This window comes from Saccopteryx bilineata, chromosome 1, assembly GCF_036850765.1.
Source record: "Saccopteryx bilineata isolate mSacBil1 chromosome 1, mSacBil1_pri_phased_curated, whole genome shotgun sequence".
Lineage (NCBI taxonomy): Eukaryota > Metazoa > Chordata > Mammalia > Chiroptera > Emballonuridae > Saccopteryx > Saccopteryx bilineata.
The window spans coordinates 398,321,927-398,335,716 of NC_089490.1; the positions used below are offsets into that span (position 1 = coordinate 398,321,927).

Genomic DNA, 13,790 nt, shown 5'->3' on the forward strand with positions numbered 1-13,790 from the left:
CCCTCATTCACAAAGCAGAAGTCCACTGCTTACACCATTCTAAATATTCACCTCAAGTCAATGAAAATGGAAATCTCAAATCTGCTGGGTCTTATAAGGTAGAACAGAAGGTAGAATGGTATTACTGATTATGCTTTAAAAGAAGAATAAAGCTGATGCATAATTTTAAAAAGAAAACATTTCTCGGGAGAGGTTTTCCTAGACTGAGGTGTAGCTGCAGCTGTAGGTTTTCCCCAAGTCCTCCTCCCTGGAACCACACTGTGGGTCAACAGGGCAGGACTGGGGCGACCCAGAGAAGCTCGAGACGTGTTAGTTCAACAAAAGAACCTCTGAAAAGAGTTCTTCATTCCTGGGAACATTCCAGCAGAGGTCTCCAGGGTGTGTCAGGCGGTATTCAAGCATCACAGACCAGGTTCAGCCTAAGAAACAAGAAAGACCCCTTGCTACAGAGTAGAACGAAATTCGTGCCAGATGCCGTGCACAGCACGTGGTGCTAACAGCTGCATAATAAGCATTAGAGTCTTCCCACCCTGAGAGTCCACGGATCTAATCACACATATTGGCTGTATTTCTAAAGGGGTAATTGAATACATTCTGGATTCTTCTGGAAGCTCACAATTTTCTTACATGGGGCCACTGAGCAAGGAAGACAAGGGGGTAGAGGAGGAACGTGCCCTTTGCCGATGTCAGTAGCTCTTCCTCAGCTTGGGCTTTGCAGTCACTTCCGGCAGCGACTGGTTTGGCCTCACGCTCTCCATGACAGCGGAAATCATGGCTCGGGCGGCCTTCGCTCCTTCCATCAGGGCGTGCTCCACCTGCAAAGCGGATCAGTTCACAGGACGCTGGGACGACCCCAGGCTTGTGCCCTGCCCTATCTCCGCCTCGCCACACCCCTTCAGGAACTGGCCTGCTTGGAGGCTTTTTCTAGAGCAGGAAGCAACCTCTTCTCTATGTGTCCAAAGATCCTAGGGCTGCAGAGACCTAGAGAAGCCAGGATGGCCTGGGATGGACATCAGAGGCAGGCGTGCTCCCTTCACCCTGGGTGGGGAGGGCGGCACCTGACTCCTGGCCCCTTCCTTCCTTGGAGCCATTCAGCCTGGAATCAGCCTCCAGTGTGGGGCTCTGAGGCAAGGATCTCAGGGTAGCACAGCCACATACGGGGAATCTGAGAGCCAGGGAGGGGACTCACTTGGACAATGTCACACAGTGAATGAGTGTCCGAGCTTCGACCTGGGCTCAGGCCTCTGAGGAAGGGGGGGCCTCTATAATCCCTTGACCTTTCCAGGGGGGGGTGTCTTCTTTTCATGTACAAATACTCATACCAATGCCCACCCAGGCCCTAGCGCCAGAGTGGGCCTCCCCAGAGGGGAGTGCAGGCTAGGAGAGAACCTGAGTACAAAGGAAGAAATGCAGAAAGTGAGAGACAAGAGGGAGAGTGTGGGAGGCCTGCTCATGGTCACTGAGAGACAGGACAGTGCGGCAGAGAGTCAGCGCTGGGATTTGCCCAGTGTGTTACAAAAATGTAGGAAACGTGGAAAAGAACATAGAAAAATGGCATGCCACAATTAATCCTGATTTTAAAAAAATCTATTACATGACAATAAAATACTCTCTCTGTTCTTCTTATAGGCTTTTTTTTTCTTGCGACAGAGAGAGAGAGAGAGAGAGAAATAAAGAGAGAGAGAGGCAGACAGGTACATACAGACATGAAGAGAGAGAGAGATGAGAAGTATCAACTTGTAGTTGTGGCTCCTTAGTTGTTCATTGATTGCTTCTCATACATGGCTTGACTGGGGGCACTCCAGCCAAGTCATGACCCCTTGTTCAAGCCAGCGACCTTGGGCTCAAGCCAGCAACCTTAGGCTTCAAGCCAGCGACCTTTGGGTTCAATCCAGTGACCATGGGGTCATGTCTATGAGCCCACGCTCAAGTCAGCCACCCTGCGCTCAAGCTGGTGAGCCCGTGCTCAAGCCGGAGGAGCCAGCAGCCTCAGGGTTCTGAACCTGGGTCATCAACATCCCAGGTTGATGCTCTATCCACTGTGCCACTGCCTGGTCAGGCTTGTAGGGTTTTAATAAGGACAAATATTAAAAAGATCAGCTCAAACTGTCACAGATATGTAGGCTTTCAGAGCTCTTTCATGAGCACTGAACCACATTTAGTGCACCATCGCCCTGTATTATTGGGGGAGGGTCACACACTCAAATACCGCAGGGCCAGGCAGGGAATGTGAGTGAAGCTGGTAGGTGGCACGCTTATCCCCCCCCCCCCCACCCATGGAAAGGGGGAGCCACGACTGGGCCCCACGCGTGTCAGCAAGCAGGACCACACGCCCAGCGGCCTGCTCCACTGGTTGTTCAGAGAGGCTGGGAATTCAGGTCCTTTTATATAAAATTTTTATATTTTTAAATGTTGGCAAGTAATTTAAAAAATGCTAGTCATTCAGATGTGGCCCACAGGCGGGTCGTTTGCGACTTGAGCAATAAAGTCTCTACCTTGATTTATCCTCATCTTGTCAAGGAAGGGGCAGCCTCAGAGATAAAATGACTTGACCAAGGAGGCCAGGCCAGCTGATGGTCTCCCTGTGTAGCCCAGTGCCTTTTCTACCCCTCCACGGGTGAACGGAGAGGAAAAGAACCGTCAAGTCCTATAGAAACCAGTGCAACAAACAGCGTACAACCACCAATGGCGATTCTGATCCCTGATGAGGGGAGGAGCAACGCTCCCCGCCCCCGCCCCCCACGTGAGCCGCGTCGGGAGCGGAGCGGGAGCGTCGGGAGCGGAGCGGGAGCGTCGGGAGCGGAGCGGGAGCGTCGGGAGCGGAGCGGGAGCGTCGGGAGCGGAGCGGGAGCGTCGGGAGCGGAGCGGGAGCGTCGGGAGCGGAGCGGGAGCGTCGGGAGCGGAGCGGGAGCGTCGGGAGCGGAGCGGGAGCGGCACCATACCTGCTGGCTCCTGGGCACGCCGTATCGGAGGTTGTTGACGAAGTGCTCGCAGTTCCCTTCGATCAGGCTGTACTGCACTATCTTGTTGATCATCTGTTTCGTGCGCTGGACGATCTCGTCCACGGGCAGGGGCAGGTACGTCCCGTCCAGCTTGTTGTTGATCTTCCAGGAGCAGCCGTGCAGCACGTCCTGAAGGCGGCTGTACTTGACCACGGCCCGGTTGCTGAAGATGGAGGTGATGCTGCCGGCTGCGAAGTCCTCGCCTGGAGGCCACAGGCGGGCGACAGATGGAGAGGTCAAGAGACACAGGGGCAGAGCCCTGGCTCACCCTCCACGAAAATTTAACCTCAGCCTGTGTTAACGCTGCCTTGGGAAACGGAAGGAGAGCAGTGTCCACACTGAGGCTGGGGCAGCTCGGGCCAGGCGGGGAAGAGTGGGGAGGCCAGGCGACAGTGGACGACGTGCCAAAGGCGAGGAGGAAGCGGAAGCAGCATTGGGGACAACAGGAAGCAAGTGACACTGGGAGCATGTAAGCACCCACACCACGCCCCTCCAGGGATCCTCAGGCACGTGAGGAAGAGTGTGGAACTGTTGTCAACACAGACAGACAGACAGAGGCTGACCTTCTTAAACCGGCCACTGGAAAGAAAGGGTGGTCTCGGCTGTCAGGGAACCTGGGGACATTCTCGCTTGCATCTCCCTGGGGTGTGGACAGGCAGTGGCGTTTGGTGGACAGAGACCAGGCTCCATCACACAGTAAACTTAGGTCTAGTCATGCTTCGGGTGCGTAGGAAAATGGCCGGGAATTAGACTGCGGTCCTGAGACAAGTCTTTGGCGTGGACTTTGGAATGCCCAGTCCTGCTAGGCCAGAATGCTGCCCCTGCGAGCACTGATGAGATTGCTTAAAGGAAACAGCTGATTCCTGTAGCCATTTTCCTACATACCTGAAAGGTATTAATCACCTTTCTCTGCACCCGAACCCAGGCTCTGCTAATTTGCTTGATGAGCAAAGAGACCAATAAATACGATGAGGCTGCAGAGATCTGGGCTCTCAGTCCTAGAGGCTGGGAGTCCCCTGTGCCCATCTTTTCTCTAGGTCAGGGGTCGGGAACCTATGGCTCGCGAGCCAGATGTGGCTCTTTTGATGGCTGCATCTGGCTCGCAGACAATCTTTAATAAAAAAAATAATGTTAAAAATATAAAACATTCTCATGTATTACAATCCATTCATTTCCTACCGCTCATGTTCATGATCATTGAATGGCTCTCATGGAATTACATTTTAAAATATGTGACGTTCATGGCTCTCTCAGCCAGAAAGGTTCCCGACCCCTGCTCTATGCTGTGTCTTGTGTGATTTTTCTTAAGTCCTGCAGCACGCGCCTTTCGTGCACACCCATTGCCGAGCTGGCCATGGCAGGGGTGTTTTATTACTAGTTAAGGAAGCAGCTCAGGAACACAATAATTAACTGTGCTCCTTTTAACTTTGCTAACTTAAATATCAGTATTTCAGCAGAGTATCCACTCTTACTCGGGGGAGCCAGATGGACCACACGGTCATCCTCCACATAGATGGCCCAGTGCTCGTAGCCAATACGGAAAATCTCAATCAGGTCTCCGGGTCTGGGTCTTGGTTTGCCCTGTGATGGGGAAAAATATAATAATAAATACAATGTACATGGTATTCCGGAGTTCCTGTTTGGGGATCAGCTATGGCTCAGCCTGAAGACACTGCACTTCATCACTGTACAGAAACCCAGGCTGGAGAAAGCTCTCTTCACACAAAGCAACAAAGGCCCCTCCCACATCCCACTATCGCTGGGATTAGCAAAGGCAGTGAGGCTGACGGTGCCAGCTATCTATGTATTGTGCCCTCCGTATATGCTGTGTGATCAGTGATGGGACTCCTTTAAGCATTTCTGCTTGAAACTGAGCACCAGGTTAAGTCTTGTCAATAGAGGGCATGGAGGGACATTACAGGAAGATGGAGCTCTCCTGCATTACCCCAAAAGATCCTCACGCCCATTTACAGTCAGTCCCATTTCCTATCCCTGGCCCCAAACAACCTTGTTTCCATTAGTAGTCACTCTCCTCTCTTCCCCCCCCCCCTCCCTATCCTGTTCCTTTCTTTTTTTCTTCTTTTTTTTTTTTTTTTAAGTGAGAGAGAGAGACAGAAGGGAGAGAGATGAGAAGCGTCAACTCATAGTTGTGGCATCTTAGTTGTTCACTGACTGCTTTCTTATAGTTGTCTTGACCAGGGGCTCCAGCTGAGCCAGTGACCCCTTGCTCAAGAAAGCGATCTTTGATCTCAAGCCAGAGACCTCGGGGTCCTGTCTATGATTCCAGGCTCAACCTGGTGAGCCTGCACTAAGCCAGTGACCTTGGGGTTTCGAATCCGGGACCTCAGCGTCCCAGGTCAATAGTATCTACTGTGCCACCACCTGGTCAGGCGTCACTCATCTTTCGTGCCCTACCCTCTCCCCTAGCCCCAGGCAACCACTAATCTACTTTGTGAATCCACAGATTTGCCTTTTCTAGACATTCCATGTGAATGGAATCATATAGCATGTGGCCTGTGTCGGTCGGGCTTCTCCGCTCAGCAGCATGTTTTTAGGTCACCGAGCTGTAGCGTGCATTAGTATTCCCCTTATGTGGATACACCACACTTTGTTTCAACAACTTTGTTTCAACATTATTTTGGCTAAAGGAGATTAAAGAAGATTTAAATAAATGAAAAGACATTCCATGTTCATGGATCGGAAAACTATAATATTAAGGTGGCAATTCACCAGATCTATAAATTAAACACGACACTTGAAATATCAGTAGGCATTTTTGTTTTTTTGTTTTTAGATTTTATTTATTGATTTTTGGAGAGAGAGGGGGGAGAGAGAGAAACAGAGGGAGAGGGAGGAAGAGGAGGGGCAAGCAGGAAGCATCATCTCACAGTAGTTGCTTCCTGTATGTGCCTTGACCAGGCAAGCCCAGGGATTCGAACCGGCAACCTCAGTGTTCCAGATCAACGCTTTATCCACTGCACTACCACCGGTCAGGCTGTTTTTTTCTTTTTGTATAAATTGACAAATGATTCTAAAATTTATATGGAAAGGCGGAGGTGGAGGCCTTTCTGGCATGAGTTAGACAGGAAGTGGGGAGAGAGGAACTGGAGGCAGTGAGGGCAGGCCGCTCTCTCAGGCCCGTGGCTGAGCAAGGGAGGAGAGTCGTCAGTGGGGCCGAGGAGGAGCAAAGGGCGAAGGGAGAGCATTTTCAAGACGGGAAAGACGGCAGCACATGTTAAGTCCTGCTAGCGAGGCTCCAGCAGAAAGGGAGATTTTGAAGGTGGCAGAGAAAGAAGAGTGATGGGCAGCAAAGAGGTCCTGGAAAAGTGGGCGGGGCCAAGTTCAAGAGCACACTGAGGAGGAGCTGACCTTCAGAGAGGGGCATGGGGGGGGCGCTTTCCCAAGAGAAGATGTGTATTAGTCTGCTTGGGCTGTCATACAACATACCACAATCCGGGTGTCTTAAGTGACAGAAGTTTATTTTCTCACGGCCCTGGAGGCTCCATAACAACACATGTGGGTTGGTTTTGAAAAACCAGGGAAAAGCAGGAAGTGCAGCCTGGTAGGTGCAAAGGCCCTGAGGAAGGAGAGACTTGGGTTCATCAGAAGCACAGCAAGGAGGCTGGGATGAATGGTACAGAGTGAGCCGGGAAGGGGAGCGATACATGATGAATCTGGAGATGATGTATGGACACAGAGAATACAAAGAAAAAGGAGGGAACCTGGGCAAAAGGGGGCGTGGGGCTATGTCCACGGCCAGCAACCTCAAAGGCCTCATCTGGGGGGAGAGAGCTGGCTGGCGCTGGTTCCATGCTAGGACCTCAAGATGCAGATATCTTGTCCGGTCCATCTTGCCCCGTTACATAAAGCGGTAATTTTAACATGTGCCGCCGAGAGAGGAGTTAAATGACTGAAGAGGGCCTCCCGGGCCTCACAATGGGATGGCAGAACAGGCGGCAGTCGAGAAGGTGAAAGTTAACACCTCTCAAAGATACCTGCGCAGGCCTCAGTTGGGTTAAGAGGGAAACAGAGCAGCTTGAAGTGACACATCACGACAGGTTTTTGTCCTAAGTCAGGGGTCCCCAAACTACGGCCCGCGGGCCGCATGTGGCCCCCTGAGGCCATTTATCCGGCCCCCACCGCACTTCCGGAAGGGGCACCTCTTTCATTGGTGGTCAGTGAGAGGAGCATAGTTCCCATTGAAATACTGGTCAGTTTGTTGATTTAAATTTACTCATTATTTTAAATATTGTATTTGTTCCCGTTTTGTTTTTTTACTTTAAAATAAGATATGTGCAATGTGCACAGGGATTTGTTCATATTTTTTTTATAGTCTGGCCCTCCAACAGTCTGAGGGACAGTGAACCGGCCCCCTGTGTAAAAAGTTTGGGGACCCCTGTCCTAAATCCTAAAATGGGGGAGAGGGAATGAACCATGTATTAACGTTGTGCAAAGTTTCGTATGGGGAGCTGGGGGTGCTGCTGCTATGGCATCAGAGGGTAAGTTTTTACCTTCTTCTTATTTCCCCCCAGTAGTCTGTGAGGACCCCGAGGGCCAGAATATCCTCCCAGATCCACACAGAATCAAGAAAACTGTGGAGAAGTGGTGCTGTCTGCTCCCGAGTTCTCTGTTAGGGGTAATATCCTACTCATCTCTTACTACATTGTTCACCAGTAACACCGAGTCCTACAGGTCTGCTTTTTGTTTATGATGCTGTCAAATGAGGTCCCTGAGACAAACCTTAAAATTCTAGTCTGTGGGCCCTGGCTGGTTGGCTCAGTGGTAGAGCGTTGGCCTGGTGTGCAGAAGTCCCGGGTTCGATTCCCAGCCAGGGCACACAGGAGAAGCGCCCATCTGCTTCTCCACCCCTCCCCCTCTCCTTCCTCTCTGTCTCTCTCTTCCCCTCCCGCAGCCGAGGCTCCATTGGAGCAAAGATGGCCCGGGCGCTGGGGATGGCTCCTTGGCCTCTGCCCCAGGCGCTAGAGTGGCTCTGGTCAACAAAGCGACGCCCAGAGGGGCAGAGCATCGCCCCCTGGTGGGCAGAGCGTCGCCCCCTGGTGGGTGTGACGGGTGGATCCTGGTCAGACGCATGCGGGAGTCTGTCTGACTGTCTCTCCCTGTTTCCAGCTTCAGAAAAAATACAAAAAAAAAAAATTCTAGTCTGTATAAATTTCTATTTTATTTTATTTTATTTTTTTATTTTATTTTTTATTTTTTTTGTATTTTTCTGAAGTTGGAAATGGTGAGGCAGTAAGGCCGACTCCCGCATGCACCTGACCGGGATCCACCTGGCATGCCCACCAGGGGGCGATGCTCTGCCCATCTGGGGCGCCGCTCTGTTGTAACCAGAGCCACTCTAGCACCTGAGGCAGAGGCCACAGAGCCATCCTCAGTGCCCGGGCCAACTTTGCTCCAATGGAGCCTTGGCTGTGGGAGGGGAAGAGAGAGACAGAGAGGAAGGAGAGGGGGAAGGGTGGAGAAGCAGACGGGCGCTTCTCCTGTGTTCCCTGGCCGGGAATCGAACCCGGGACTCCTGTACACCAGGCCGACACTCTACCACTGAGCCAACCGGCCAGGGCCTAAATTTCTATTTTAAAGGACTCGTTTACAGTGTTGAAGATGACAGCCATCCTATGGCTACAGAGGCAGCAGTAACTCTCCTCCTATGGCTACAGAGGCAGCAATAACTTTCTGCACCAGAAAACGTGCTAAAGAAGCTGACCTCATAAAGTATTACACTGAAAACATTTATAGTATCAACCTTGTTCTATTGTACAATATGGAGGTTCATGAATATTCATAACTGTTAACAGTTTGTTCTGTTCTCTGTTAATTTAATCAGTCCTTAGAATATCATTTGAACAAAATGGTCTTGAAATTGTAGCATCCTGTGAGAATACCCTTTAAGGAGAAACTCCATCAGACTAAAATTACAGACCAATATCCTTTATAAACATAAATGTAAAAATACTAAGCAAAATTTTGTAAGTCAAATCAAACTATATATAAAAAAGATATATACAGAATTTCTGAAGAACTCTCAAACATACAAACCCAGAGGAAACATGGGCAAAGGATATGGATACGTCCCCAAAGAAGATATATACAGGTGGCAAATAAGTACATGACAAGAAGTTCAGCCTGGTTAGTCACGAGGGAAATGCAAACGAAAAGCACAATGAGACACTCGCGTGTCTACTAGGATGGCTAAAATTACGGAGACTGAGCATTCCGGTGCTGACGAGCATGTAGAGGGACCGGAACCCTTATACTCTGTTGGTGGGAGTGTAAACTAGCACAACAATATTTCATTTTCATTTTGAAATATCCCACAATTCTGCCCACAAAAATTAGGGGTCATTTTATTGCTTCATATTCATTTTTGAAATATCCCCTAATTTTTGTGAGTAGTATACTTTGGAAAAAAGTAAGTTAAATATACATCCACCATATTATCTCGCCATTATATTCCTAGGTATTCACCCAAGAGAAAATAAAGATTTGTACACTGATGCTCATCACAGCTTTGTTTGTAATAATCAAACACAGGAAACAACCCAGTGAATGAATAAATAAATGTCCATACACTGGAATACTGCTCAGTAATAAAAAGGAATGAACTATTGATAACATGTGATTAGGGGATATAATTCAAAATAATTATGTAAAATTATGTGAAATTCAGGGTCCTGGTTGGTTGGTTCTGTGGTAGAGCATGGGACCAGTGTGTGGATGTCCTGGGTTCAATTCCCTGTCAGGGTACACAGAAGAAGTACCCATCTGCTTCTCCTCCCCCACACCTCTAGCTTCTCTATCTCTCTCTTCCCCCTCAGCCATGGCTTGATTGGAGCAAGTTGGCCCCAGGCACTGAGGATGGCTCTATGGCCTCCACCTCAGATGTTAGTTAGGAAGATCTTGGTTGCTGAGCAACGGAGCATCATCCCAGATGGGCAGAGCATTGCCCCCTAGTGGGCTTGCTGGGTGGATCCCAGTCAGAGCACACACGGCAGCCTGTCTCTGCCTCTCCTCTCATTGAATAATAAAAAAAAAGTTATGTGAAAGAAGACAGATAAATAAAGGGTCCATACTAATGATTCCATTGATATAAATTCTTAAAAATGCAAACTAATCTGTAGTGACAGAGAGCAGATCAGTTGTTGCCTGGAGATGGGGGTAGGCTGGGCAGAGGGAGGAATTCACAATGGGGGACAGAAAGTTCTGGTTGTGGTGATGACTTCACAGGTATGTACATATGTCAAAAACACGATCAACTGTGTAGTCTATGTGCAGGTTATTGTATGCCGATTATAGGAATGTCAGGTATACCTCAATAAAGCTCAAGAAATAGCTCAATAAAGCTCTTAAAAAAAATTAAACAGCATAGCCAACATTCCAAATCAGTATGCAGTTCAACCTGCCACGCAGTCTGAATAAAATACAGTGCATAGAGAAGAAGTGACGAGGACTGTATGAGAATTCTTGTGACACCCACCTCAGCTGCTTGCTTTGCTGATCTGTCTGTGCCCTCAGACTTCGACTCTGCTCTCTTCTGGTTGGCTGTGGTCTCCAAGTTAACTGCGGGGTTCTCCCTAAAGGAATTTTGGGGTCATATAGTTAACAGCTAACACTACTTCACAATTATTGGAAATTTTGTATTACTTCAGGTTTGCGATTTTAAAATAGCTTTCAGTTTTGAGATTCTAGGAAACATTTCCCCTGAAGTTGCTTCTCTGACACCATTAACTATCATACAGAAGAACTGTTTGCTGACAGTTGTTTTAAAATGCTAATGATAGCAATGAGTAGCTTTCAGAATTTTTTTTGTTTGCTAATAATCTTTTTCAAAACTTTACCAGAGTAATACTTGCACATAGCTTCTAAAACAATGGTAGTAGGGCCGTGGCTGGTGGTGCAGTGGATAGAGCGTCGTCCTGGAGCTCTGGGGCTGCTGGCCTGACCCTGGGACTGCTGGCTCAGTCCCGAGGGCACCGGCTGGAGCCCCGGTCAGGGCACGTTTGAGAAGCAATCAATGGCACAACTAAAACAGTGAGTTGATCCTTCTCTTTCTTTCTTTTTTTTTATTTATTCATTTTAGAGAGGAGAGGGAGGGAGGGAGGGAGAGAGAGAGAGAGAGAGAGGAGACAGAGAGAGAGAAGGGGGGAAGAGCTGGAAGCATCAACTCCCATATGTGCCTTGACCAAGCAAGCCCAGGGTTTTGAACCGGCGACCTCAGCGTTTCCAGGTCAACGCTTTATCCACTGCGCCACCACAGGTCAGGCCTGATCCTTCTCTTTCTTTCTTTTCCCCTCCTTACTCCCCCTTTCTCTCTCTCTCTCTCTCTCTCTCTCTCTCTCAAAGAAAGGTAACAGGACATACTGCTCCTTCCCTGTCACTCAGGGTCCTAATGGCAGAGACAGGCCCCTTGAAATCCTGAGCTGCTGCTTCCAAATTAGCCCCATATTTCTGAGAAATCTTGTTGGGCCATAACACTGTGACTGTAAGTAGTGTGACAGACACCAGTATACTTTGTCCCTCGAGACAAAATATTGTAGAAGAGGACTGAAACTGAGAGCAAGAATAGGCCTTTTTGGATAGTACAGCGAAATAGATTGGAGCCCAAAAGACCTGGGTTTGAAACCCGGCTCTGGTACTTGTCCAACCTTGAGATAGTAAATTAATCTGTTTGAAACCAGTTTGATTATGTATAAAATAGAGATGGCAATAGCTGTCTCGCAGAGCTGTCAAAAGGGTTAAGTGAGAAAGCATATGTACATATCTGGCACATTACCAATCCAAAAAGGGCATTTTCTTTATTTTTCCCAGCTGTAACTGCGGGGGGTGAGGGAGGCTGTCATATTCAATATAGTTCTTCTGGAAACTTTCTGCCCCTCAGAATATTAAAAAGAAACAAAACATATTTTTAAATTAAGTATTTAAATGAGAGTAGGAGAGATACAGAGGCAGACTCCCACATGTGCCCCAACCTGGATCCACTGGGCAACCCTCCATCTTGGGCCATGCTCAGAATGGAGCTATTTTTAGCACCTGAGGTGGAGGCTCCATGGAGCCATCTTGGTGCCCAGGGCTGACATGCTTGAATCAATCAAGCCATGGCTGCAGGAGAGGAAGAGGGATGGGAAGTGGAGAATCAGATGATTGCCTCTTCTGTGTGCTCTGAATGGGAATCAAACCTGAGACTTCCAGTTGAAGCTCTACTACTGAGCCAACCGGCCAGGGCCGCAAACCATATTTTAGTGAAAGTGAATTGAGAAAATTGGTTGCATCATTCATTAGTGATCAGTGGGCAAATACTACAAGGGCCCTTCAAAGCGATTCTGTTCTTAGGGTTCTGGAAAATGCCCTGTGGCTAAAAATCCCACCTCCTGCCAGCAAGTCCCAGGTCTGGTCACAGTCTGTTGTTAGGACCACACCTGCCTTCTGCTGGTTTGCATAGAAACCACACCAGAATTTGTTTTACAGAATTGCCAGCAAAACCCATTCTTCAGAGGGCTCTACCACCCAAAGACTCAGTCCTTCCATGCAAAACCTTACCCCTGCTGGAGGCTTCCGCCCTGTTCTAATGGACTCTGTCTTGGCTGTCTGGGCCAGAGCTGGATCAACACTTGAGATTCCATGGATTCATCTATGTTAAGGAGAAAAAAAAAAGCTATTTAAACTATATTTACTTTTCATGGGGGAGAGGGGTGTGAAACCCTTGAAAGAAGGGTTCAAGTAATCCCCTTGATGGAGCAGGTGGGCTTGAAGCTCTAGCCTAGTTTGGCAAGCTGGTTGCTGGCCTTCCGTCAGTTTTGGATGAATAAAGCGGATTGTAGGACTGGATCCAGGAAAGGTCTCAGGTCCTCTGGGAAAGAGAGACTTTGGAATTCCAGGGGACAGAGTCTGGGAGGAGATGAAGATGTCAGAGGTGTTTCTATTTCAGATCACAGAAACCTTGGGACTAAACCTGGAGGACAGACTTCTGCGGAGCTACAGCCATTCTTCACCCTCCCTGCTGGGGAGCTGCCCCCTCTGTCCCCCTTCCACCTCGAATACAGTGGGAGGGTTGATAGCTGCCGATTCACCGGATGCTGGTTAAAGTAATAAACGATCACTTAGAAATATTCACTCGTTCCGGTTAAGAGGCATTTCGCACAGCCAACAAACGTCTAAGGAGCCTTGAAGACAAACTTGGTGACTTCCCTGGACGACCGGGAAGGCCTGGAGGGACTCAGGCCCAGGCCGGTGGCTCGGTGGGGAGGGGTTTTATTCCTGCAGCTCCCCGACTAGGGCACAGCTAAATGTCCCGGAGCAGGTTGACTGTCATCGGGTCCCATACCTGCCCCATACCTGCCGTTCTCGAGGCCGGTTTGGGTCGGGACCCGGGGAACCTCCAGGGACGAAGCTGGCCCTTCCTCCCAGCCGCGGGGCTCAGGCCCATCCCGCTGCTGCGGCCCGGCGGGTCCCTGGGTCTCGCAAGGGGCGATGCGCCAGGCCAGTTCCCAGTGGGCGCGGTCCCGGGTCCCGGAACCACGGAGGTCAGTGCGCTGGGGCAGCGCGGCGCAGAGCTGCGGTGGGGGCGCGGGCGCGTGCGCGCACAAACGGCGGGGCCGCGCGGGGCGAGGGGGGCACGGGCCAGGCCAACGGCGGGTCCCGGAGCAGAGCGGGCGCAGATGGGGCTCTGGGAGGAAAGGCAGGGAAAGACGGATAGGAGGCTATCTGAGGGGGGCAGAGGAGCGCAAATCCGTTTGCGTCAGGGTTCGGAGGTGGCATCTGATGTGACTGGAGAAG

General features: G+C 49.7%; 1 protein-coding gene across 2 annotated transcripts in view; it reads right to left on the reverse strand.

Moving 5' to 3' along the window:
- Positions 1 to 13,790, reverse strand: part of PLAAT5 (phospholipase A and acyltransferase 5) — a 19,504-nt gene continuing 5,714 nt past the window's right edge. The window contains exons 2-6 of one of the 2 annotated variants that reach the window (XM_066251806.1): positions 12,555 to 12,645; positions 10,495 to 10,591; positions 4,475 to 4,583; positions 2,943 to 3,205; positions 1 to 815 (exon numbers count right to left, since the gene is read on the reverse strand). In XM_066251806.1, the coding sequence (XP_066107903.1) occupies positions 687 to 815; positions 2,943 to 3,205; positions 4,475 to 4,583; positions 10,495 to 10,591; positions 12,555 to 12,645 (689 nt within the window). In that variant the 3' untranslated portion in view covers positions 1 to 686. Of the gene's footprint in view, positions 816 to 2,942; positions 3,206 to 4,474; positions 4,584 to 10,494; positions 10,592 to 11,790; positions 11,859 to 12,554; positions 12,646 to 13,790 lie in introns of those variants that run through there. The other variant, XM_066251807.1, reaches the window with a different exon arrangement.